Raw genomic sequence first — 27,088 nt, 5'->3', positions numbered from 1 at the left:
CGTGGGATCTTATTTCAGTTGAATTTTCAACTTCCATTTTTCAGCCAAGAAGTAATTATATACACTTATTTCACTTCTTAAATGGTTATTTCACGATTGCATTGAGTCTTCCTACCTGCATGTACAGTGTGATTCAGTTTGTTTGGGGGGGGGGGGGGGGGGGGGGCAAACAAACTGAGTACTATAAACTTTATAGTGGAAGGAGATAACAAAATAAAATAAAAAACGTCACATTAATTTATTAAGTTAAAATAGTCATGCAAAACCATAAACTACAACGTTTACATCTCTTCCTTCAACAAACAGGAGAAATCGCCTAATTACAGTTCAGAAAGTCCGAGTCTCACACATAAGCTACTGGACCAGACCTGGGAGCGGAGTACTTCACGGAGTAACCGCGACCGTCACTCTTCGGGCACTGGCAACACAGAAGCGCCCCCCCCCCCCCCCCCGACGATCAGCAGCCCAGACGCGCCCCAGCCGATGAACAGCGATGCTCCCAGCTCCCGCTTCTGAGCATCGAATAGAACGGGATTGAAGAAGTCTCCGATGACGGTGTGCGCGCACCAGCAGACCGGGATCAGGCACAGAACGCCCCCAACCAGGAAGCACACGCCGGCCGCGACCCCCACTTTAGCTTTTGCATCTGGATCGCCAATGCAGTTGGCGTACTTGCCTCCAGCGACAGCCAAAAGATCTCCCAAGAAAGTCACGAGAATGGAGAAGACAACAAGAGCTCGAGCGGCCTGGAGATCTTGGGGTAGCGCCAGCATGGAGTCGTGGGACATGCACTGCATCTGCCCTGTGCTCTGCTGTACGCAGTTCATCCAAAGGCCTTCCCAGAAGATCTGAGCGGTCACGATGTTGGTGCCAATAAACGCTGTCACCTTCCACATGGGGAGCGCGCAACTAATGATAGCCCCCAACCAGCCGATGACCCCTAGGGCAGTAGCCAAAATCTGGAGCTCAGCAGATGCCATTACGTTTTTGATAGTGTGCAAACTAGCAGACGCTGAATGGCCAGTGGAATTATTGATAGTGTCTAGAGGCGTGGATTGTTATGTGATTTGATGCAGCTGGGTCAGGATTTCCTGCTTAATTCCTAATTAATTTCGAACGCAAGGCTGTTTTGTATTATCAAACCAGTGACATATTCATATTCATATAATTTGCACGTGGCTCATGTCCCCACACTTTTTTTTTCTTTCTTTTTTTAATTCGATCTTTTTCCAATAATTTTTTGTAAGCCACTGAAAGGCCTAATGCACTGAAAATGCATGATTCTTCATGATTTATTATATTGTGGGCAATCAACTGGCCACATGCAGTGAAATGGCCAGTAAGGTGCATTTATCACAATTATTTACAACATCTAATTATTAAAAAATAAAAAGTAAAAATCTAACAGTAAAAGTGTTTTTTTTTTTTTTTTTTTTTTTGGTGTGTTTTTGTAACTTCGGATAGCACACCATGAAAAGGTGGAATTCCTGGAAAACTTTTCTGCAGCACCACTCAGTCTTCAGGGTGCCATCTGATGATGTCACAGACTATTAGATTTTATATGATTTCAGAATGGATTATTGTTCCTGTTACACTGAAAGACCTCTGACAAACTAGCATTTAAGATGTCTTTTTGTATATGAAATTACTTTTATAAAATTAATTTGATGCAAACACTAAAATGGTGATGTCTCGTATATGTATATATATATGTACACACACACACACACACACACACACACACACATTATATATTATAAATTTATATATAATGTCCTTTAACCACAACATGAAATACACTTAGGTCAAAGTCAATCATTTTCTAATTTACTGAAAGGCTTCATAAAATTTCATTACCTCATTATTGCGAGATTTGTCTCAGGCAGTGTGGTTTTCTGAACATATTATTAAGGCTATCATTGTAATCTTTTAATAATTCAAAATTACATTTTATTATCAAAGTAAAATGTTTTATTATTATCACAATATTTTTCTCCCTTGCTAAAGTGAAAAATTTTGCTCATTATTTTTCTTAAATGATGCTAACAGGAAACCGTACCACGCCCACAATGAACCACAATTAATCCCCCTGATTGGGGAGGGAAGAATTGTTGAATAATGTTGATATTTTTGTTTTCTTGCATTGCTGTATGCAGGGTTAGTAAGCTCTCGGGTTCTGAAGACGAACGGAGGTCTTAGGGGTTTGGAACGACACGAGGGTGAGTAATTAATGACCGAATTTTCTTTTTTGGGTGAACTATTCTTTTAAGTCAGTGGCTACCTTACTTTGAGAGTCAAAAAAGCACATGAAGTAATAAAATTAATACATTAATACACTTTCCGTGAATTTGTTTCAAGTAAATTTTCACCTATATACATTTTTCAGATTTAAAAAAATATATATATTTTTTTTATTTTTTGAGAAATTATATATCAGTAATTCTTTCTGTAATTTATTACAGGGGGAGATATTTAATGTTTACAGTTTATTTCACAGTTAAGTTTAGCGTTTTAAACACTATGTAACTGAAAAGTGATCTAGACAGAATTCTGGAACCTCGGTATGATTTCAACATGTTTTATGAGCTTGTCCTTAACATTTGTTAATTTGCAAGGGACAATATGGAACAAAATGTGTTATTTATTTGGTTGAATGTGCTATTGTGAAAATAAGAAATAAAAAGTAAATAAAACCTAACTTAGTCAAAGCAGTTTGAGACATTTTAGAGTTTGACATTTTATATAAAAACATTTCCACCAAATCAAGCTAAATACATAATTTAAAATGTTTATGACTTTAAGAAAATAAGAATAAAAGCATCCTCCTGTGTTTTATTGCATACATTCGCTGTAAAAAAAGGAAAAACAAACATATAAAAACCTCTCCAACTCCATTTCTTAAAAATGTTTCTTTAAATATCATCTAATTATTATTTACACTTATTGCAAAGAACTGCTACTTTTACATGGTAAGAATATATCACTATTTTCACTAAGTGTAAATAGCATCTATTTGCACTTAGCCTACTGTAAATAGGATCTATCACTAAGAAAGTATTTACTTTTTATATAAAATAAAACTATCGTATTTTTCTTACCCTACTGGCAAATCATTTGTAAAATAATAAAAGTACACTTAAATTATTATTAGGCCTATTATTTTTTGCTTGTGGGATAACATGAAAACAAATAGCCTATTCGTTCAATAATCTACCTGTCACAGTCTCTCGGGCAGGAAGGGACGAGGAGACGCTGGAGAATATGTCGATGGAATTTATTTAGAAAACAAGGAGACAGTGAACATCAGGGATGACATTTAAGACCTTCAACATTTAAACTATTTAAACAGCAGACAAGGGAGAACAGAACGGGCTAGAACTAAATAGGGCAGATAACGGGGGCAGACAGATGAGGAGGGTAACTGATGATGAGACACAAATGGAGAGAAATTCACATGACAAGGACAGGCACAGGAAGGACCAAATAAGGATAATGGGAACAATCATGTGAAAGATCGTCCCCCTCCCGGACGGCATATGGGAGTGAGCACAGGGCGGATCAGGAAGCCATGGCAGAGCAGGCAGTTTGGGTTGCCATGGTGGATCTGGAGACTCTGGAGGCCATGGCGGATCAGGGGATTCGGGAGACCAAGGCAAATTGGGAGACACGGGAGACCAAGACGGATTGGGAGACTCGGGAGGCCATGGCATATCCTCCGTGACCCTGGGCCAAGGTGGAGCAGGAGATTCGGTCATGGGTATATGGCCCCCCTCCATATACCCTAATGTTAATAAACCAACATATTGAAGTACTAATATCTGTTTTGAACCATTGTAATGCACTGATAACCACCAAAAACTGGTGGTGATGAGAAAGTAACATAATTAATAAAAACTCATCACTAACAGCTCTTCCACAAGCTGAGAAGGGATATATAAGGTGCACAGTGTCATTCACTCAAACACTTTCAGCAATTACTGACAGGTTCGCGGGCAGTATAAATAGCATGGGCGCGAAAATTACGTCAGAATCTCTTTCTTCACGCTAGAAGTCTTATCTAAGTCATCGTGGAAGTTGCAATAGAGGACTACTCACCCTGTTTTCCTCTCCGCATCCGATGGCTGCTAATGCTAGATTCGGACCTTCACCAGTTCTGTGTGACCTGGGATTCTCACACGGACCACAAGTGCGCCCACTGTGCCCAGCTGCCAGTGCGCGCCCTCAGAGCCAGAGTGGCTCGGAAAACAGCGGGAATGAGGCCCACTACCGCCAGCGAGCCGCTGGTGGGCCCTCCCCCGCCCGAAGACGAGTCGTGATGGGCGATAGCTTCCACCCCGCGAACTTCGTCCTCTTCGGAGCTAGCGAGGAAAACGACTCCATGTCGCTTTCGACGTCGGAAAAGGTTTGGACCTCTCAGTAAAGAGGGATCGCCCCGACCAAGAGGGCCCTGCAGAACTCCAGGGGGAGCTCGTCAGGGTCTTCGGAAAGGCCGTCACAGAGCTGGGTCTCGCTTGCAACGCACCTGACGAGCCTGTGAAAGGTAACTGGACTCGTGGCTCCTCCAGTCGAGCTGCTACCAGACGGCACTGAGGCATGCAAGAGCTCGTGGTGAAGTCGTGGGCTGCACCCCAATTGGCGCGCACCCACTCTGCTACGCAGGCCATGTTCACGCACGTGAATGGGGCGGAAACCCTCCCCCCATCGAGGAGACTGTGCACCTGTGCCCGTCTCCCTCAGCATTTGGTTCGGACCACAGCCTGCCTTCCAAGCCGTGCGGTTCACGGCCCTTAGACGGATAAAGCCTATACTTCTGAAGGGAAGGCAGCTTCTGCTCTTCATGCCAGGGCAATACTCAAGGTATTCAGGCAGACGGCGGCACAGTAGCGCTGACGTCATCAAGGATCTGCGCGCGGCAACTGATCTCGCGCTGATGGTTACTAAGCGCTCTGCTCAGCCATTTCATGGGGCTCATGGTCATCCTTACAGGCACCTATGGCTTACCCTAGCTGTCCTGGAAGACGCGGACCGTAGGACGCTCCTAAACGTTCTAGTTGCTCCCTCCGGCCTCTTTGGTGACGTCATGGAGCTTTTCTCAGAGACGCAGAAAGCGCGCCAAGGTGATGAGCCACGTGATACCCCGTCGCTCACTACAGTCTTCTTCTGCGAGGTTCCGCTCTTATGCACCTCGTCAGGCTCTTGTTATTTAATGGTTAATGTTATTTAATGGTTTTAATGGTTAAAAGTTGATTGTTTGTAGTGGAAATCATTAGAATGTCTGTGATGGTTTCTATTGTTTATCAGCAGGGTCACCATGGGTGTTGTGACGTTATTTGGCATAAATTCGACAGAATTGCTGTAATATTGTGAAATAGTAGTGACTGCTTGTAGTTTTGGTGGGCCTATTTGGGAGAAAATCCAGGGCCGTTTTTCACTCCCAGTGTGAGATTGGCTAGTAATCTTAGTTTGGTTGAGAGTGAAAACTGTGCTCCTCTCATACCGTTGGTAGGCAAACTCATGGACTCGAAATTGATATCAATCAACAAGATTTTTTTTTTTTTTTTTGCAGCCAAACGCTGCATGGCGGAAATTCGGCATCGTGCCGGAGAACTTTAAGCCCTTCATGACGAATTGTAAAACTGGAGTTCTATTGTTCATTGCTTTTTTTGTAGTCATGGTGCACGCGCTAAACTCAGAGTCAGCCTCCTCAATTCAGCTGTTCTGATCAGGGTAAGTCAACTCAGAGTTCAAGTTTTAAGTTTATTGAACCTCTTTTCTGGAATACACCCCAGATAATTATGTTGTACAAAACAGTAATATTTACAAAATCATAAAAGATCAAAAAGGCTGCTTGAAAAAATAAATAAATACAATTTTTAAATGAAAAAAAAAAAACATCAAAAATGACAAATATTTTGAGAGGAAAAATGTATCATACATTAGACATATTTCAGATTAGCCTCCTTTAACTGCAGATGTTTTTTTAATGTGGTTCCCCATTTAAGATGTTTAGAAAACCTGTAGCATCAGTTTTTAATTGACTGCTTTTCAAGTCCTTGTTATACCTGCTGCAAACTCTTTTTGAATCGCTACATCCTGGTCAAACCAAGACTGTAAACATTATAGGCACTAAAAGAGTTCATTTCAGAGTTCATCATTTACACATAGTTCTTGCCAGATGGTGCAGAAGCTTCAGATCGAGGTGCAGCATTATAATTGGCTGTGAATTTTCCCGCTTCTTCCTTTGGTGGGCAGTTGCAGCAGAGCAAACCTCCCCCGATGATCAACAGAGCAGCGGCTGCCCAGCCAATGTAAAGAGCTGGTCCCAGTTCTCTCTTCTGTGCTTGGTGGACTAAGGGGTTGTAGAAGTCCCGGATGATGACGTTAGCCGTCCAACACACCGGGATCAGACACAGCACTCCAGCAATGATAAAAATCACACCGGCAGTGATACCGATCTTAGATTTGGCGCTCTCATCCTCAACGCAGTTGGTACATTTGCCTCCAGCCATGGCCAGCATGATGCCCAAGATCCCAATCACGATGGAAATGATGGTGAGGGCACGGGCGGCCTGAAGGTCTGAGGAGAGGGCCAGCAAGGAGTCGTAGACTTTACACTGCATCTGGCCTGTGCTCTGCACAACGCAATTCATCCAGATTCCTTCCCATGAAGTCTGCGCCGTGATGATGACATTACCAATGAAAGCTGTGACTTTCCACATGGGAAGAGCACAGACCACAATGACACCGATCCATCCTATGATGGCCAGGGCAGTGCCCAGTAACTGAACCCCAACAGACACCATGATCTTTGTTTCTTGTTAGTCTCTTGAGGTGGCTATCTTTGCACTGCTTACAGGTGTATGTCTCAGAAAGGCTGCATGCTGATGCTTTTAAAGAGCCTGTGAGCTCTGGGGGAGGGACTTCTGCAGATTGATCGCTCTGTTGGTTTTGTAGTTACTTCATGGGGTGTGACTAAGCCAAGGCTTAAATGAGTCACTGCCATGACATTTTTAGTTGCGGATGCAGTACCTTATATGGCTCTCAAAATATTATCTACTCTTCAAAATGTAAATATCAATGTAAAAGTCTATGGAGGGCTCAGCTTTTTTTTCAAGGACAGAATATAAGACAGGAAGTGCCGCTGACAGGAAGTAATCATTTTCCCAGGGAGCAAAAAACTATGTATTGGAACTACTTTTGGAAATTGTTGAGGGCTCTCAGAACTCATTACTTAGTGAGCTAATATAAATACATGTAAATTAAAGGGATAGTGCTGCGTTCGACACCATAGATCATGACATACTCATAGATCGATTACAAAACTATACAGGTATTCAAGGGCAGGCTCTAAGATGGTTTAGATCCTACCTGTCCGATCGCTACCATTTTGTTTACTTAAATGGGGTGTCATCTCATTTATCATCAGTAAAATATGGAGTGCCACAAGGATCCGTCCTAGGTCCCCTTCTATTTTCAATATACATGTTGCCCCTTGGTAATATTATTAGAAAATACGGAATAAGCTTCCACTGTTATGCTGATGATACTCAGCTATATATTTCAACGAGACCAGATGAAACTTCCCAATTATCTAAGCTAACAGAGTGTGTTAAAAATGTAAAAGATTGGATGACAAATAATTTTCTCCAATTAAATTCAGATAAGACAGAGATATTAATTATTGGACCAAAAAACACCACACAGAATCTTGTAGATTACAATCTGCAACTAGACGGATGTACTGTTACTTCCTCTACAGTCAGAAATCTGGGTGTTATGTTAGACAGCAATTTGTCTTTTGAAAATCATATTTCCAATGTTACAAAAACTGCATTCTTCCATCTTAGAAACATTGCCAAGCTACGAAACATGTTATCTGTTTCTGATGCAGAAAAGCTAGTTCATGCATTCATGACCTCTAGACTGGACTATTGTAATGCACTTCTAGGTGGTTGTCCTGCTTCGTCAATAAACAAGCTACAGGTAGTCCAAAATGCAGCAGCTAGAGTCCTTACCAGGTCAAGAAAATATGATCATATTACCCCAATTTTACAGTCTCTGCACTGGCTACCTATTAAGTTCCGTATCTGTTACAAATTATCATTACTTACCTATAAGGCCCTAAATGGTTTAGCTCCTGCGTACCTAACTAGCCTTCTACCACGCTACAACCCATCACGCACCCTAAGGTCACAAAACGCTGGACTTTTGGTAGTTCCTAGGATAGCAAAGTCCACTAAAGGAGGTAGAGCTTTTTCACATTTGGCTCCCAAACTCTGGAATAGCCTTCCTGATAATGTTCGGGGTTCAGACACACTCTCTCTGTTTAAATCTAGATTAAAAACGCATCTCTTTCGCCAAGCATTCGAATAATGTATCTCTTAAATTGTGAGTGTAGCTGCATCTGCATTTTTATTCTTTAGCTTGGGTTAAACTAATTTTACTTTGTTGGATCAGCAGCTATGCTAATGATGTCTCTATCTTGTTTCTATGTTTTGCCACGGGATTTACATCCCGTGGTAACTAGGATTTACACAAGCTCCAGTCTGTATCCAGAACACCTGAGAAGAGATGATGCTGACCCTCAGAGGACCCCAGATGATCCTAACCTTGAATCAACAAACAGAACTAACAATTATTGCTACATGTGTGACTGCATCATATAATTACTATTAATTAATAATATTGATAGTTCATCATCTAGCTGACTACGTCTTGTATTATTATTATTATTTTTAATTTTCTGTAAAGTTGCTTTGTAACGATTTGTATTGTAAAAAGCGCTATACAAATAAACTTGAATTGAATTGAATTGAAATAGTTCACCCAAATAGCAAAATTATGTCATTAATAACTCACCCTCATGTCGTTCCAAACATGTAAGACCTCCGTTCATCTTCGGAACACAGTTTAAGATATTTTAGATTTAGTCCGAGAGCTCTCAGTCCCTCCATTGAAACTGTGTGTAGGATTTCCTTTGAAACAGTTTTCACTAATAATTACAAATAAGTAGAAAGACTGAAATCATTTTTTCTTGTAATATGTACACAATACTCTTTGTTTTATTTTCCAAGAGTTTATGAAAAATAAGGAATAAGGAATTTTGTCCACAGCAAGGACCATTATCATATTTCTCTCTTTAGGTTTGTGCTTTGTGCTCCGTCATGGTCAAAGTATTAAGAAAGTGGCAACTAGTTTCATATGACACAATAGAGCAGGCATGGGGATTTGGGTGATGTTTTCCTTAGGTTGCTCAATTCTCAAGTGAAACTCCTAGAAACAAAGATATCTCAAATGAAACACTGTTACTTCTGGATATGACACATATGTAACAATTGCAATACTGACTTAATGTCTTACTCAGCACATTAGCAATTCCCCTGAAAACTGTTTCTCAAATGTTCCCTGACATTAAGCCTCAGTGAGAGGGAGGAGCAGCCCAAAAGCACCTGTACCCACCTGAGCTGTCAAAGCGGTTTGTACTGGAGCACACGTGAAATGTTGACACTTTGTCTGGGTTAGAGTGAACAGCTCACCACAGATTGTCACATCAACAAGCCTGTTTAAATGACAATAACAGAATAATCAAATCTTGAAGTCAACACAGTTTGTGTTTATGTGTGTATATAAGCTACATTTTGCTCTAATAAAGCAAGGAGAATAAATGAGAAACAATTTCATTCTCACCCACAACATGAAGCCTCATTTACAAAGAGAAGTGAATGAGTTTATATTGTTCCTAAGTGAGAACACGCTGTGAACCGCAAATATAAAAGAACTGAATGGGAAATATATACATTATAAAAATATATTACATTATACATGCAGTTTAAATGTTTCTAGCATAGTTATATTTTGTGGCATAAATAGAAAAAATAAAAAAATATGTAATATTAAATAATGTATTCATTCACTTCAGAAGGTGTAATGCATAGTCTTATAATTATCTTAACTGAAGAATGATATTAAGGCCAGTATGATGGCCCGACTTGGCAAAGGTTGTGTTTGTGTTTTCCTTGCGTTTTTAAATCTTCACCATCACATTCAGATAAACATTGCATGATATTTGAGTCAACAGAGACATCCTTGCTCAATGATAAAGGGCTGTTTCACATGGGATTTGTTCTGAGAAAGCAGCAAGTCTTGACCTCAATAAAACAATATTATATACTGTATATTTATATATACTGTATATACAGTATAAGCAACACAAAATCAACATTTAAAGGGGTCATATGATGTGATTTCAAGTTTTTCTTTCTCTTTGGAGTGTTACAAGCTGTCAGTGAATAGATAAGATCCCTAAAGTTGCAAAGACTAAAGTCTCAAACCCAAAGAAATATTCTTTATAAAAGTTAAGACTTGTCCACGCCCTCCTAAACTGCCTCGTTTAAACACGCTCCCACATGTGTACATCACAATGTGAAATGGGTAAAAATTGGAGGGAGGAAACCATTATAACACATCTCAGAATAGGACATACAGGGCTCAATAAGACTCTGCATTTAATAGGCAAACACATAAATGGTTTATGTACACATTGTAACCAACCTGAATCAGGAAAAAAACATAAAAATAGAATTTCATGCATATGTAAATAAGAGAATAGTACTAAAATAAGCATTTGAAAAATGTAAACTTAAGTTTACTTTGGAAAATATACTTGGAACAGCACTAAGGGAAACATATGTACAGTTAATTTCATATCTGAAAGAGACAGGTCTCTTAGAACTAACATGAAGATTATAGAATAGTAGGGGTTTTTAAATATATATATTTTTTTTTTGTTTGTTTGGGTGGGGGGAGGAGGATTGTTTTTTGTTTTTTTTGCCTCTTTTCTTAATCCTGTTATTTTTGTGAGCAAGACTTTTCTTCCATACTCCAGTCCAGCAGGTGGCGAAAAAAGCACCTATTAGTTGGTTTGCCAACCGCCAAAAATACTTAAGAAGAAGAAGATTAGGGAAGATTTGCATAATGCTGCCGCAAAGAAAGAAGATGTAACTTTGATTCTCGCTGTTGCTGCATGTGCCATGCCGTGGAGACCCTGTTTTGGTGTGAAAGCAAAAATACTTTGTTTGGCCTTCAAAAAGAGGACACAACTAGAAATCAGTGGTTAAGTTATATTTACAACACTGTTCAAGAACAGTCCAAACCAAATATTTAGATGTTTGCAGTGCATTTTATGAAGGACTGTTTTGTTTCCTGATCCTGGGAGAGCAGACCACAATGGTGGTTGTTCTGATTCACGGCCTGTAAGTACATTTACATATGTAAAGAATTTGACACTGATGATCAAACGCAAATTTTGAGCAGTGTACAGTAGCTTCTCAATTCCAGTCCTCGCGCTCCCCAGCTCTGTACATTTTATATGTTTCTCTTATGGCTTCAGACGTTTGCCCTGATAAGTGCCCTGCTAAGTGGACAGGATTGTCCGCCATGATTCCAGTTCCAAGCAAACGTATATGTTCTATTCAAAGTGCATTGAAGTGTGCGAGACGTGAATTTAAATTGTATTTATTCACAGAGGTATATGATGTCACACTTACTCATGTGTGCAGATGTTGCTTAGCGCAAATCTGTGAATTAATGTTTCGAAGTGAAGTAAACTTAAACAGATTTTCCCTGCTCAGGGAGTAGGGAGCAATGAACACTATGTAGGGACCATGTCAAGGGGTCTAATTGCACTGGGCCTTGTTTGTTAATAGTTGTGTGTGTGTGGGACGTGAAATGCTTAAAACTGCGAAAATGAAGTCTCAAAATCCAAATGAACCGAACAAGATCGTCTCGAACTAGATGTCAATTAATGTGTCGCCCGATCCACATATGCATGGATTCCTTTTTGCATGAGCAATTTATGATATATTAATGCAGAACAGAATTTTTTTATTCACAAACATGTCTGTATATGTGCAAATCGCTGCACAATCATTTAATCCCGAATCAAATTGAAAGGCATTTGTTTGTGGTTCGTAAGATACATGTCTAAAATTGATGTAGTACATTGATATCTTTGCGTGCATCTATTGATCATGTTGAGTCTAATTTCATCCCTTACAACAAATGGCTCGTTTGTAATGGGTTTTATTGTTTTTGTCTCATCGCACAGGTGTTCTGACTGGGACACGCATCACAGAATGGCAAGGGGCGTAACATTTCCGTCATACGCTTGAGGCATTTGGCCAATCACAAAGCACAGGATAGCTGGCCAATCAGAGCACACCCTTGCTTTTCAGACCAATGAGCTTTGTAAAAAACAACATGATTCAGAAAGGCGGGGCATAGAGGAGAAACAGTAATGTACAGTATTCAAGTCTACTTTATTGTCAATTCTTCCACATGTACAGCACATACATACAGAAAATTGAAATTGTGTTACTTTTAGAGCCTTGGTGCATACAGATAACACTAACAGTAGAGCATAAAAATACAAATAGATACAGATTAAATATAAAATACTATACAAATAAGGGCATGTAAACAAATAATAAATTACAGTACAGTATGTGGAAAATGTTTTTTGAACCTTAAACCAAATAAACACATTTCATTACACCAAATAAACAAAATAATGTTCTTTTAAGCAACATCATATGACCCCTTTAAGGAATTTAGTGGATGCTGTCGCTTGTGATACTGCTAAGATTGCAAGCACAGAATGCAATTCAAAAAGAAAACTTACATTTTTACATATACAAATACATACAGTATTACTTAATATAGCTTAGTAATATTACATAATACTTAAGTAAAACAACAACAACAAAAAAAGAAACATTTACATGCTCACAGTGTACATGTAATTGACAGTGTTTGACTAGGTGACTAGTGGCTACATATGTAATTGCACTGAAGACTGAAGTCCGAGATCAGTGACGCAGCTGTCCAACTTACACGCGTATCGTCGTTTTATTATTGCTTTATTTATTCAAGTTCTATCACATAGTCACATAACAACCAGCTCCGAAACCGTAAACATGGAGGACAAGCGAGAAAACACTATCTTCAAACTTTTGTATGAGTTATCGATATCATTTGTCGTGATGTGAAAGGGTCTTTCAGACCCCTCTACGGGCGGAGACGGAGTTTAGTCCGGTTTTTTTTTTTTTTTTTAGTTGTATCCTTATGTTCATAGTTTAAATTATGTAATTAGTCTCTGAAACGTTTTTATTTTAGTATATATTTTAATCATAGGTGAAGTTTAATTAAAAATGGCTAGTAAAATGTTTTAAAAACGTTTTGTGCTTGCTGGGTCTTGGATGTAGAAAGGTGATTCCACTTGTTCAAAAAGAAAATAAGTAAAATAAACAATTAAATAATAATAAGAATTTATATTAATTCAACACAGGAAATAATTACAAATGCTGTAAGTAAAGTGGAGTGCCAATGTTCACTTCCCACCCTCTTTAAAAATAACAATATATTCCCACTGAAAGTCATTAGTCATCAACATCATGGTGCCTCACAGAAACTCATTTCAATATTATCAGTGTTCTCTGAGAAGGAAGTAACCCAACACAATGCACATGATGTCATGTTCACCTATCAAACATAGACCGGTTTGAAGCAGTCTTGTAAAAACATGGCAATAACTATTTCTTCTTCTCTTTTATTTTTTACTTCACTTAAAAAGTTCTATGGGTTTAGCATTTGTACTAAAAAGCTTTTCATTATCCTCATCTTTCGGTTCTCTGGGTGTGTCTGTGTACATCTTTGAGTTTTATTGAATGTCCAGTAAAATGTTTATCAAGTTCCTCAAATCAAGCAGGTTGCTTATCAACTTGGTGGATTAATCAAATATTTACTAACACATAATCTGGTTTAAACACATTACTGTATGTATTTACATTGAATTTCCCATATGCATATGACCCTCTCTGTTGTCTCTGAAGTTATCAGGAAAGCATTAATTAGTCAGTGCTGTTTAGCAAATACACAGATCCTTCATTCTACAGGTCAAAAGCTGTCAAGTGTAAACAAAACGAGATAAAACTACTAAATGCTGTAGAATTAATGAACCATTAGAGGAAGCAGATTAATAAATAAAATGCCAATTGAAAAAACTAATAGCACTTTATAATATTAATTTAATGACTTTTTGCACTAAATGTAACTAATTCATCTTAACACCCATGATAATTCTGTGAAACCCATGCATTAAGAGCTTTAACATTCGTGTGATATCAATGTCATGATAAAGGCATAAGTAAAGTTTTGGCATTTTGGTTTAACAAAAACTTCGTTTTCAACATTGCCACACATTCCTACTTTCATAAGTGTGTACACAGCTGAAGAATCGTGTCTTTTTCTCCAAAGTGAACAAAGCTTGAACTGCAATACACATTGACATAATATGATAGGTCACCACAGTTTTAATTTATCTGCTCTCTCTCAGCATGTTTTGCATTTTTAAACTAAAACTGTCTAACCTCCTCATTTATGCACATGTGGACTTAGCCTATCAGTTCTTAGTTTCACTTCCTTGTATACTTGTTTTTGGGTTGCATCACTAAATTTAATTGTTATACAACCAGGACATGGGCATCGGAAATATATGGCTATATTTTATGGCCTGCAATCAAAGTTGGCCTAGATTGCTACCAGGAATTTTAATTCAGTAAGAGGAAGTTTATAATCAACAACAGCAATTTTGTTTTCCAGATGATTTCCACTTCCAGATGATTTTTGTTGTTGTTTTTTTTTCATATTAACAACTAGCGGTGTATAAAGTCTCAATATAATTTGATAATGTTTAATCAGTAGATGAGAGCAGTTTATTTTAGGTAAACTTTAAGACTTCAGTATGCATGCATTATGGACACTAGACTTTTACATTACGTTTTCAATGATTGTCCATTAAAGAGCATTTTTTACAGGTCTACCTGGGTTATCTATTAACATTGACAAATAGCCCCAACCTTTGGTTTAAACATTTTCCAAGTGCTAATGCAGCTCCCATTTTTTATGAGGACGCTAACCAATACCAAGATTGTGTCTTATCATCTGATGTCAGAACCCAGGCAAGTCAGCCCTTTTCTCAGAACAGGGGAAGTTTTTACCAGGACAGAACATTCCAGCCGTCCTTGAAGAGGAGATTCCGTGTGTCAACACCCACCTACATGCTTGAATGGTCCTTTGGTGATTTTGGAGATTCCTGATATAATTGTCTGAATGACTTGAACAGACAAACAGTGAGCCACAGTGAACACCAGAGAGATTTTTTTAGGGAGTTTGAAAATAGAAAGTTTGGAGACATGGCGGCTTTCGGTCTGGAGTTAGTGGGAGTCACGCTCTCGGTTCTTGGCTGGCTTCTCAGCATTGTGTGCTGTGCTTTGCCCATGTGGAGGGTCACCGCGTTCATCGGTAACAACATTGTCACGGCGCAGGTTTACTGGAAGGGAATCTGGATGAGCTGTGTGGTTCAGAGTACTGGACAGATGCAGTGTAAAGTCTACGACTCCATGTTGGCTCTTCCTGCAGACTTACAGGCGGCTCGGGCTCTGGTGGTGGTGTCCATCATCGTGGGTGTCCTTGCACTCTTTGTCGCTATAGTGGGGGCCAAGTGCACTAACTGCATTGAGGATGAAGGAGCCAAAGCCCGTGTGATGATCAGCTCTGGTGCCGCTTTCATAACAGCCGCGGTCATGCAGCTTATTCCTGTGTCCTGGTCAGCGCACACTGTTATTATGGAGTTCTACAGTCCAGTTATTCCAGAAGCTCAGAAGATGGAAATAGGGGCATCGCTGTACCTTGGCTGGGCTGCCGCGGCACTGTTGCTGGTTGGGGGCTCCATCCTGTGCTGCAGTTGCCCACCGAAAGATAAGACGAGGTACCCGCCACAAAGTCGTATCGCCTACTCAGCCCACCACTCACTGGTCCCGAGTACCCACAACAAGAGAGACTATGTCTGAGGACCTCAAAGGACTTTTGATTTTTACTGTCTGTCTTTCATTGAAAGGTAATTGTGATGTGAGTTGGAGGTAACTCAAAATTGTGTTTACTTTTTCTTCATGTGAATATTTCTACATGCTGTTGTTTTGTCCAGTCAGTGTCCGTTGTCACTCCACACTTCTTGAGATACACTTAAGCACCACTTGCATAAATTATCTACTGTAGTAGCTATGTTGTTTTCTGTATGTTTTAAATCAAATTTGTAAGATGATTTATAATGGGAAAACAGTGTTTTTATTTCTGTAGTATTGTGTGCTTTCATTTAACATTTTTACTTTATTTGTATTTTACAATTTAACTAAAGCTGTTTGAGAAGTAATATTTTTATACTTTAGTTTATAAGAGTAATAATGGCTTAAAACAAAACTTGTACTAATATGAAAATCTTGTACTAATATGTTTAGCTATTCTTAGTTTGAATTGCAATCAACCGTTAATGTTTAGTTGTGTTTATGATTTATTTCCTTGGCATTCTCATTCTCTGAAAGCCTGTTAAAATCAGATGGACAACTGTCTAGATATGGAAAATATCTTCTCAGCATTGAACTTTAGCAATGATCAACAGCCAGATCTTTTTTTCTACAGCCTCTCTGTTACAAAATAATGTACAAGATGATGTATGCAAAACTGACAAAAAGAAAAACATGATTTGTTTCTTTCATCTGAGAGACACAAGCACCAGACTGGATTTAGCCTCTTAGTTCAAGTTCCACCGGACAACACACCAGAGAATCTATGAGAGACTCTTAATGTGCAGGCTCCTCTCAAAGTTTAGTCAGATTATTGTGCAAAGTTTGTATGTTTGATGTTGTTGTTGTTTATCACTGAATAATTAGAACATGTATTTGAATACGTGTAACTGATTTATAATTACATTATGATTATTAAAATAAAAAAGCAGGCAAACACCAATAAATTAAGGAATCTCCACGTCTTCATTTCAGATCTTTGATAATTTGTTGCGTTTGAGTGCTTTCTACACTGCGCGCTTAACCTTGATTTATCTTTTAAAACATCGGGTTAAGCAACGTTTCACATGGTAACAGTGTAAAACAGTGGTGTGCTATTTTAGCAACCACTTCTAAAACAAAGAGCGCGTACCTATTTACATATTCATGAGCTTTACGTTGCAGAAACTTGAACGCGGACAACGACGGTTACGTTTAACTGCGGAGAAAAGTCTGCTTTTGTTTAAACCTGTTTTTATACAGTATATGGTTTAAACCTTTGTAGGTTTTATGCGATTTAAAGTAGCGCTTCTTTACAAATCTGTTGATATTTTAATCGATATATAAGCAGATTTATAGATCGCGCCCCTGTCACGTGCTGTATTAATACCATTAACCTATTAAATCCTATGAATAAAGGGTTTAATAAACAGATTGTTTAAGGTAAGTAGGCTAAAGGCTATGATTTGAATGAGGTATAACGAAAATGTTAGCTGAAATACTAGCTAGGTATAAGTTAAAAAAAATCTACAATAAATCAGAGAAATCCACCTCCTAAACAGATTCACGCAGGCATGAATTAATAAATCTTAGCAGTGTTGATGCTTTAGTTGACACTTGGACCGGTAAAAGTTAATACTTCTTAATACATATTTTCACCAGTTAATTGGTTCATTTTGTAATTTAACAACTAAGTTTTAGTTGACCCAGAAAAGAGGCTGTGGGGGATGGAGGTGTCTGACGTCACGTCCGTTTTTCACATCCTTTGTTTTCTGAAGATGTTCTCTAAAGTTAAGTTTTGGGAAAGCATATTTTCAATGTTTGTGACAGTACTAGCCAAAAATGGAGTTTCCTCACATTACAGCAATCTTCTATATGAAATGGCATTAGTTGTCACTAAAGCCTGTTTCGCTTGTTTTATAATGCTGTAGACTAAGAGGAAACGGAGTCAACAATAACGATTTTTCTCTATGTCTGTTAAAAACAATACTCAAAATAAAATAAAATAAAAAACACTGTTGAAGATAAAATAAATCCATCAATGCTGTTTTGAATCTTAAGTTCATATACAACATCGCCAATGTCTCCACCCACATGGAAAAAACCTATATAAACATATATGTTTCAATATAGGTTTTGATATAGGTTTTTAATATATGTGACATATATAAAATTGGCCGTTTTCCTATATTATATGTACATATATGTACATATATGCACACGTATATTTACACATATATGTACACATATATATGCGAATACATATACCTATATAGGTACATATATGCACGTATATATGCACCTATATGTTCACCTATAGTAGTACAATTTTTATACAGTCTCTGGTGGACACGGATATTTCTTGAGACTCGGGAAAAAAAGATCTGGGGACCGTCTTCGTGTGGATGGGCCGAAGAAGTAACGGGTACTTATGGTTATGGATAGAAATGTAGCGGAGTAAAGAGTACAATATTTGCCTCTCAAATGTACTTGAGTAAAGTCATGAGTACTCCCCAAAAATGATACTCGAGTAAAGTACAGAGCCCTCAAAATTGTACTTAAGTGCTGTACTCAAGTAAATGTACTCCGTTACTGTCCGGCTCTGTATAACATGTTAATATATTGCCATAGTTAAATTCCATAACATGCCACTTACATGTGATACCAATTTAACATATTCACACATACATAAGTTCTTGCATATTTTTTTTCGGTAATTCTTAGTTTTTGCCTTGATAATAGAAAATATGAGCTAGGCATCATGTATGACAGTCAAAAATGGGATATGAGCTAAAAAATGACCAGATCCTGCCATTAGCTATATAGAAGACATATCTTGTATGTATAGGGCTTATATGTGGATATGAAGAAGCAATACAGGAGACCTATATTTCCTGTATATGCACATATATGCACCTCAATTTTGCCTATATGTGGCATATATACGCATATATTATCATATATGCAGCATATATGTGCATATGCACTGCATATAGGTTTCACATATGCGCATATATCCACATACAGGTTCTTTCCATGTGGGCAGTGTGAAATATTAAGTGTGATTCAGGTGAAATATAAGACCTATTCTCCACCCCCTTGACTACTGATTTGTGCTTGCAGGTGCTTTTTCCTGGTTGAGCATGTTTCTCTGCACCACACAATGTTAGTAGGTATTAGATTACAATGGAAAACGAATACCAACATATTGTTCTTCTCCCCACAGAAGCCTAGCAGGCAGTTAACGTGCACAAACCTGTATCACATCCCCGTCATCACGTTAAGGTCCTCCTCCACTCGCACCTGTCTCTTTGAAAATATAAAGGCTGTTTGACTTCACAACACTTTCACAGGCTACACAAAGAAAGACAGAACTGGGACGAATACATCTGTATTGACATCTCAGCACTAGGTAAATGACATTCCTCCCTCCTTTTTTAATCTTCTGTTTGTTAGTACAGCTTTTATTCGTGTATGATATTCACGATTAAGCTACATCTCCTTTTCCTAGGTAAAAAAGTTCCCCTAAAAGGCACCATGTCGATGGGAATGGAGATAGGGGGCATAGCCCTGGGTATTATCGGTTGGATCATTAGTATTATCACTTGCGCTATTCCAATGTGGCGTGTCTCAGCCTTTGTTGGCGCAAACATCATCACGGCACAAGTCATCTGGGAGGGTTTATGGATGAATTGTGTAGTACAGAGCACCGGACAGATGCAGTGCAAGGTCTATGACTCCATGCTGGCTCTATCGCAAGACCTTCAGGCTTCCAGAGCCATGTCGGTCATTGCCATCATCTTGGCCATCCTGGGCGTGTTGATCTCAATCATGGGCGCCAAATGCACCAACTGCATCGAGGATGAAGCCTCCAAGGCTAAAGTGATGATCGTCTCTGGTGTGATGTTCATTGTTGCCGGCATCCTGGAGCTCGTTCCGGTTGCCTGGGTGGCAAACCAAACTATTCGCGACTTCTACAACCCCATACTGAACGCTGCTCAGCAAAGAGAGCTTGGGGCATCCATCTACATAGGGTTTGCCGCTGCTGCTCTGTTAATAATTGGAGGAGCAATGCTGTGCTGCACCTGTCCTCCAAAGGAGAAGCGCATGCCACCAAGAATGGGCTACTCTGTTCCACGCTCCACCAATGGTGGATACGACAAGAAGGACTATGTTTAAAAAAAATTTCTTGTAGAAAAATTTAAACAAAGAAGAATTAGAAGGATATGAAGATCTCACAGAAAGGGTTGAGATACTTCTGAAAGGACTCCGCAATGAAGGGTCATATGATGCTGTCAATATTTGCTTTTCATCTGTTTATGAGTGGCAGGTGTGTGTGTTAAGGGCTGGTTCCGTAGGTTTAGCTGTCAGGGATTTTTGTGTTTATACATTTCATGTTTTTAATACGCTTGTTTAAATTTTCCTGTTTTGTTGTTCAGCTGTTCTTTTGTATGTGTCTGTGTGTCATTTGATACCCAAAGGGCAAAATTAGTCAAAATGTATTCTTTGTTCTTTTTAAGCAAATATAAATAGGCAGATTATATGGATATTATATGTAAGAGAGCGAGACATTTTTTTTAGAAAAACAGTCGCTGCTTCAGTCTGATGGCTTTTTTTTATCACTTATGTATTTTTACAGGAAGAGGAAGGCTTTACTCTTTACATGCATTTGCTTATGAAAATTTCACTGGACAAAGACACTGAATATGTATTTTGTTTTGTTTTTGCTTTTAGATTTCAGTTTTTGAAGTTGTATGTCATCACCTTTCTATATAGTTTACTTAAAACCTTTTTTTTTTATTATCCATTGATATTTTTACAGAGTTAAAAGACATTTGTCAAGTGTATTTCCTAGATAACCCTTTAAGTACTGTGACTTATATTAATACATCGCGTTGCTTTTATATTATTAAAATTAAATGTGCAGAAAAGATAAATAGTACAATAGCTGGTATATAAGACAAACGGTCAGTTGAATCACACAATAGACTGATGGAGTGGTTGTACCTGTTCGGCCCATTGTTGTACATTTGGGGCAGTAATGTGAATACATATTCTGAGAGCGACCACTCAATTTACAAACCTTAGGCAAGCTATAGTTGTTTGCTATAGGTGGTGACAGACGGATCCGACCAAAACCGGTCTGAATAACTGGAAAGGGCAAGAAAATTTATAAGGCACAAAATGTTTCGTTTACCATATGCATATACTAAATGTCTGTAACTAAGTTTATTGTAAATTCAACAAAACTGCAATAAAACATTTTTTAAGAACAATATTGGCACTTTTTGGTGGAGTTTATTTGAAGGATAAAATATATAACCATATGCTGAAATGGAGACTCTGGGTTATGAATTCTATTACAAAGTCAGGCGTCAGGCCATAAAATTTTGGTGTTGCAAACACATAACCCTAAGGGATATTAACACAAACCTGCACTCTGTAATGATTTTGAGACAATGCCTCTCAAGGTGACGCCCTCTTTTCCACCTGTCAGGGGGAGGGTAAACTCTACATAGAAAAATGACTCACCTGGTGTGACTGTTGTAAGCCTCATTCAATGCAAAACTATTCAACTCTTGAGTTTAATTCCCATCTATAAAGGGAAATTGTATGTAATTATACATTTTATAATTATTATATTTACAAGCTTATATTTGTCCTCTTTGTCTGTTGAACAAATCCATTTTAAAAACAATAAGCAAACTGTTGGGTAGAATTAAATAAATTGCTGCTGTATTTAGAAAATGAGGAAGAGTTTAAAGGTGTTTTCTACTGAAAAGAGAGATCATTGTTGAGATCCATTTCAGGGCAAACTTGAAGATTAATTAAAAGATTTATATATGCTGTATGCTCTGCTATTGTATTAATCAACAGATCATATGTTTCCAACAACACCACCTCCAAGACCTCACCAGTATTTACTTTTCATATACTGAGAAACATATTTGTCACACACTCTAAAAAAAGACTGTAAAAAATTGTTTGTAATATACAATGTTTATTTGAAGGAACTTTCCGTATTGAGTTTTTACAGGTGTTTTTCTACTGATTTAATTTTTCCATACAGTGCATACAATTATCAGTCAACTTAAGTACAGATACTTGTTTTAATTATTCACAGATAAAAAAAAAATCCATTATGTAGAATATTTTTTCTAACATATTCAAATGAAATTATGTATTTTTAAATGCATAAATGAATCTTTATATTCAAAGAGAATTAATCATATTCTATTATTATATCTACTTCATCTACACTTTATATAATGTGCTAAATCATTTAAGAATTAAAATTTCATAAATAAAACTTCAGAAAGCAAATCCATTAATTAAGAGGATGACTACTAATCATAAGTCTCTCAGCCTGCAGTGTTGATCATCTCAGGAATGTGAAGGTTACAGAAAATGAAGGTTACAGAAAACAACAAGGTTACAGAAAAACAAATGTGTATCAATTTTCTCTCATTCTTTCCAGTCAACAGACTGACTCTTTTACAAAAGGAATGTCCTATGCAACATAATCTATCTTGCCAAATAAAAAAAGAAACAATATATATGATAATCCGGGCAAATGTCATTTCTGGTGTTTTCTTCACCTTCTTCTTCCTAATTTATGCAGTATTATGTTTGATTACAGCTATCATTCACTCATTTAATGTAAAAACTGTTCAAGGTCAGATATGCACCGGAGCGATTTGTTTATCCTAATATTTTTCCATTCACATTTTTTGTTGTAACACAACAAAACGATTATAGGCTAATATATATGCTATGTTTCTCAATAACCAGTATTATTACTGATAAATGTTTCCCCACAGTGATATGAAAGTAGCTATGTTTAGTTTTGTAAACATTTTGGATTTACTTAATTTTCTGTTTTGCAAATTAACAAAAGATAACAGGAACATGAATGTTTTTATTAAGTATTTCACTTAATGGTTTAATAAAGTTAGCAGGCACAGATTTTCTTGGAGATATCCAGTTGAAGAATATGGAATTATGTTACAAAGCACATTATTGTAGACTGTTCCAGATCACCTGCAGTGTCGAAAAGAAGCCTGTGGCACGTCACGTGACCGAAACCATATCAGGCGAGATTTATTTGCTTATGTTTACCGAGACTGCCTGGCGGAAGTCTGCTTTAAATGTCAGACGGTACGTTCCGTGAGCTTTATAGGCTGTTTCGAAAATGAAGGACGTTTCCCTCTTATACAGTGACAGAGCAGCAACATGTTTATTTAATGGGAGAAAATTTGACTCTTGTGTCAAAAATAGCCTCTTTGTACTTGTATTTAGGTTAATGTGTTTTATTGTGTGTTCGTCTCATATTCATTCCCAGCCAGGCTGTTAAATAAATTCACTTTCAAGATTTTAAAATCCCAGGTCCACGTGATCATTAACTGCCAAATGCAGTGATCTTCCAATGTTCAGTTCTCTACTAGCTCTGCTCTATCTTTAAAAAAGAAAAAGAAAAAAAAAACGCTCCAGAAGGAGTGAAAGTGGTCAGGTTTCTGGCGCTGTTTTCCTTATGCGTTCAGTTTTCAAAAGCATTCGCTTACCAATATAAATTGCCTGAATAGTATTTATGCCTAATATCGTTGCATTTCTCAACACATCTTGTAATTTAACAAACACCTCCATTAGGCTGATGACTAAAATTTAGTTTTCTGAAAATATTCAATTGTTTTATTCAAATGTATTAATTTATACATGCATTATTGTTCACAAAATAAAAAGAAGAACCAGGAAATTTTACTCAGGCCTTTATAGTTTAGTCACTTTACACGATGAGTAAAATATTTGATCCAAAACAGGTTTCAGTACATTATTATTTACATCTGTTTACGGTAAAAAATAAATAAAATAGGGCCTTTAAATAAAACAAATAAAATAAAAAAGCCTTATATGAACATACCAAATTATTTTCAGAGATCAGTATGCATCAAGTAGACTATTATTAAGAAGTGCAATCTAACTATTTTTTTTTTCTAAATTTTTTCTCATTGTGAGTCCTTTCTGCATGTGCTCTCACCATGGTTACCGTGAGCTGCTTTATCTCCACTGCTGGGTTGCCTATGGGAGAATGAAGCTCTCACTCTGTCACTTTCTCTTAGATGCACATAAACAAATGGCAGTTGGCCCTCTTCGGGTGTCTGAAATAAGAGAGGGGAACGTGAAAGCGTTTAACCCTAAATAACCCTTATTGATAAAACTAGGGTGCAACTACAGTATGTCCTGTAATGTGGGGAAACGTTTATTTGATTAAGTTGAACCAAGAAAGGTATACAAACTACATGTAAACCAATAAACGTTCCCAACAAAATATGTATTAAAGTACGCTTTATTAAAGGGATCATGTGATGTTGCTAAAAAGAACATTATTTTGTCTATTTGGTGTAGTGAAATGTGTTATGCAGTTTAAGGTTTAAAAAATACATTATTTTCCACATACTGTACATTATTGTTTCTCCTCTATGCCCCGCCTTCTGAAACACGTTGATTTTTTACAAAGTTCACCTTTCGGAAAAGCGAGGAGTGCTATGATTGGCCAGCTATCCAGTGCATTGTGATTGGCCGAATGCCTCAAAGTGCAAACAGCAAAAGAGGATATTTACACAAAGTGCAAATGGCAATAGACACTATTTACAATAAGTGTAAATAACAACAGATTTACACTAAGTGAAAATAGTGTATTTTCTTAGCAATAGATGCTATTTATAAACTAAGTGCTAATAGCAGATTTTTTTTTTGATATGCTATTTACACTACTGTACGTACAAATAGCTATAGATTCTATTTACACTGTTAAAATTTTACTACTTATTGCAAATAGTGGCAATTTTCTACACCTCAGTATTATAGTACATTGTAAAACAGTATGCAATATATTACTAATTGACTGTAAATAATACAGTTAATAAATGGATGCCACCTTATTGGGACAAGAAAGCCCTCCCTAGTGTTGACTAGCCGAATCACACATAGTAGAGTTGAGTTGTAGAGTTGGTGTAAAAAGCCTCAGCCAACAAGTCGGGCTATTTGTACTTAGTGTAAATAGACACTCCATAAAAGTTATGCCTTCTTTCTTTGCGTGAACATTTGGGCAGCGTTATGCAAATCTTCCCACATCATGACAGATCTACACTAATCTGGATGCATTTGAAAATGGCGTTTTCCTTTTAAAATGCTCTCCGCCACACTAGCATTTTCAAGCATTTTGCACACTTTGTCTCATCCACACTGAAACATCAGAAAATGTTAAATTCGCTTTCTGCGCATGCGTAAAGCCTCAAAAAAGCTCACTGCGGATGATACACATGGAACAGACATGATACGTTTTTATGCAGTTCTTCTGAGAGGATTATTTTATTACAAATAGGACCCACCATTCACTGATTCATCCAGGTCGCACACACTCACAATTGTATGTCTGATCTAAAACGCAACTGCCCTCATGTTTGCTTTCTCCTCTGCAGGACTTTGATATGAAGAGTGTACAAGGTAACACAACTGTAGCAATAGTGTGAAAGTGCATAGCACATATCGTGCACAATACCAGTATAAACACAGATATCTATTGGTATAATATGCATCAGACGACTAAAATTGCATCATCGTTTCCAAAAGATGCGTTTTCAGACAAAAACATATTAGTGTGGACAAGGCCATAGTGGGGTGTGTTTGAACTGGTTTGAACAAGCCGTTTTCGGAGGGTGTGGTAGACTTAACTTTTATAAAGAATATCTCTTTGGGTTTGAGACTTTAGTCTTTGCAACTTTACAGATCTTCTTTATGCACCAAGAGGTTGTAACACTCCAAAGAGAAATAAAAAATAGAAATCACATCATATGAGTGCTTTAATGATCTTTAAACTTCCCATAATGTTTCACAATGATCTTGTTGACACTGTTATGCCTCTTCTTTTAATTGTCTACTGCCTATTGTTTTTTTTTCTTTCGGTGGAATATGTTGTCTTGTGACCATTAATCATGCCATTGTGTTTAGACTTCCCCTTAATGTAGCTTTTTTCACGTCAAAACATGTCCTCCTTGTTTGTGGGGCAAATTTTTTAAATTAGTTATATTATATTAAATATTGTCTAAATCAAAGGTCATTGTATTGGAAGGCTCGTACCAGTTCTGTTATTGAGAAAGTCATTGGGAGCTTGTTTGTGAAGATGATATGGAAATCTTTCTAATCCATCTCACAGTCAAATGGCCTTTGCAACATTTATACGCAGAATTGATGTCAGCTGATAAAATTAAAATACAAAACTTCTGTTCTCTTTTTCTTTGGGGTGTTTTGAAATTAAATATTATCTTGAATATTCAAGATTCAAGAGATTCAAGGTTTTTATTTGTCACGTACACAATTATATAGGGCATATATAACCAGCAGTGACATGTGAGATTAGGAATTAGATTAAGGATTCGTGAAGGGGGGGGGTTTAAGACAGGCCTACTGTAAAGGACTTAACCTAATTTAAGTTAAAAACTATTTTTTATTATTATTGTTTTGCTTTTTTGTACAATCAGTTCCTTGAAATGCATGAAAGCGATTGTCCGATCGAATTATAAAGTCTGCTGTCGTGGTCTGTGGCGCCACTATCTGGTAATACTGGTCCATAAGCAGTGTTCATTCATTTGCCCAGAATAGGTATATTTTTCTTTCTTTGTTTTATCTTCCCCTACATTAATTGATTGTTTAATCGGTTAATGCATATTTCAAAATACACTAGATATTATTTTCAAAGTTGTGGTGTATACTATCTTTGCAGGCATATAGACGCACGACGTAATGACGTCACGAATAGGTTGGGTTGTCGTTCTGCTGTGTTGCCACGACCAATTATTTTATGCTTCTTCAGGTTGCTTTCCCCCATTATGTTGCGTATAGATATTTTATTAATAAATCTTACAATTTAATATAAATACAGTCAGGTTTTTAGAATTATTAGTGCTTTGAAACTACCCGAATAATAAGTAAATGCTTATCAGTATAAATGCAATTGCAATTGATTTAGCTGGCTTAATTGTATATGTGAACCATTTGAAGTATTTTGCAGAAGAATTGAAAATACATTTTAGCTTGAGGTAAATGCATTTTAACAGTATTTAATGTATGCTTTGTGCACGTTTCATTGATGCAACTTTTATTCTTTAATTTATTGTTCCAGAGAGATCTGGCAA

General features: G+C 37.4%; 2 protein-coding genes and 1 pseudogene across 2 annotated transcripts; 1 reads left to right on the top strand and 2 right to left on the bottom strand.

Moving 5' to 3' along the window:
• Window positions 1-179: 179 nt before the first annotated feature.
• Window positions 180-1,017, bottom strand: LOC132130813 (claudin-like protein ZF-A89; annotated as a pseudogene).
• Window positions 1,018-5,917: 4,900 nt separating this feature from the next.
• On the bottom strand, window positions 5,918-6,980 carry LOC132130812 (claudin-4-like). The gene has a single exon (XM_059542627.1). It carries the CDS (start codon window positions 6,801-6,803, stop codon window positions 6,156-6,158), a length of 648 nt encoding a protein of 215 aa, XP_059398610.1. The 5' UTR covers window positions 6,804-6,980; the 3' UTR covers window positions 5,918-6,155.
• Window positions 6,981-15,011: 8,031 nt separating this feature from the next.
• On the top strand, window positions 15,012-21,151 carry LOC132130814 (claudin-4-like). Its single transcript, XM_059542629.1, has 2 exons — window positions 15,012-15,736; window positions 19,433-21,151. Exons 1-2 carry the CDS (start codon window positions 15,252-15,254, stop codon window positions 20,073-20,075), a joined length of 1,128 nt encoding a protein of 375 aa, XP_059398612.1. The 5' UTR covers window positions 15,012-15,251; the 3' UTR covers window positions 20,076-21,151.
• Window positions 21,152-27,088: the final 5,937 nt, after the last annotated feature.

The sequence above is a fragment of the Carassius carassius genome, chromosome 47, assembly GCF_963082965.1.
Source record: "Carassius carassius chromosome 47, fCarCar2.1, whole genome shotgun sequence".
Classification (NCBI taxonomy): Eukaryota; Metazoa; Chordata; class Actinopteri; order Cypriniformes; family Cyprinidae; genus Carassius; species Carassius carassius.
Note: the sequence above shows the minus strand (reverse complement) of the source record. Positions and strands in the feature narration are given on the sequence as shown.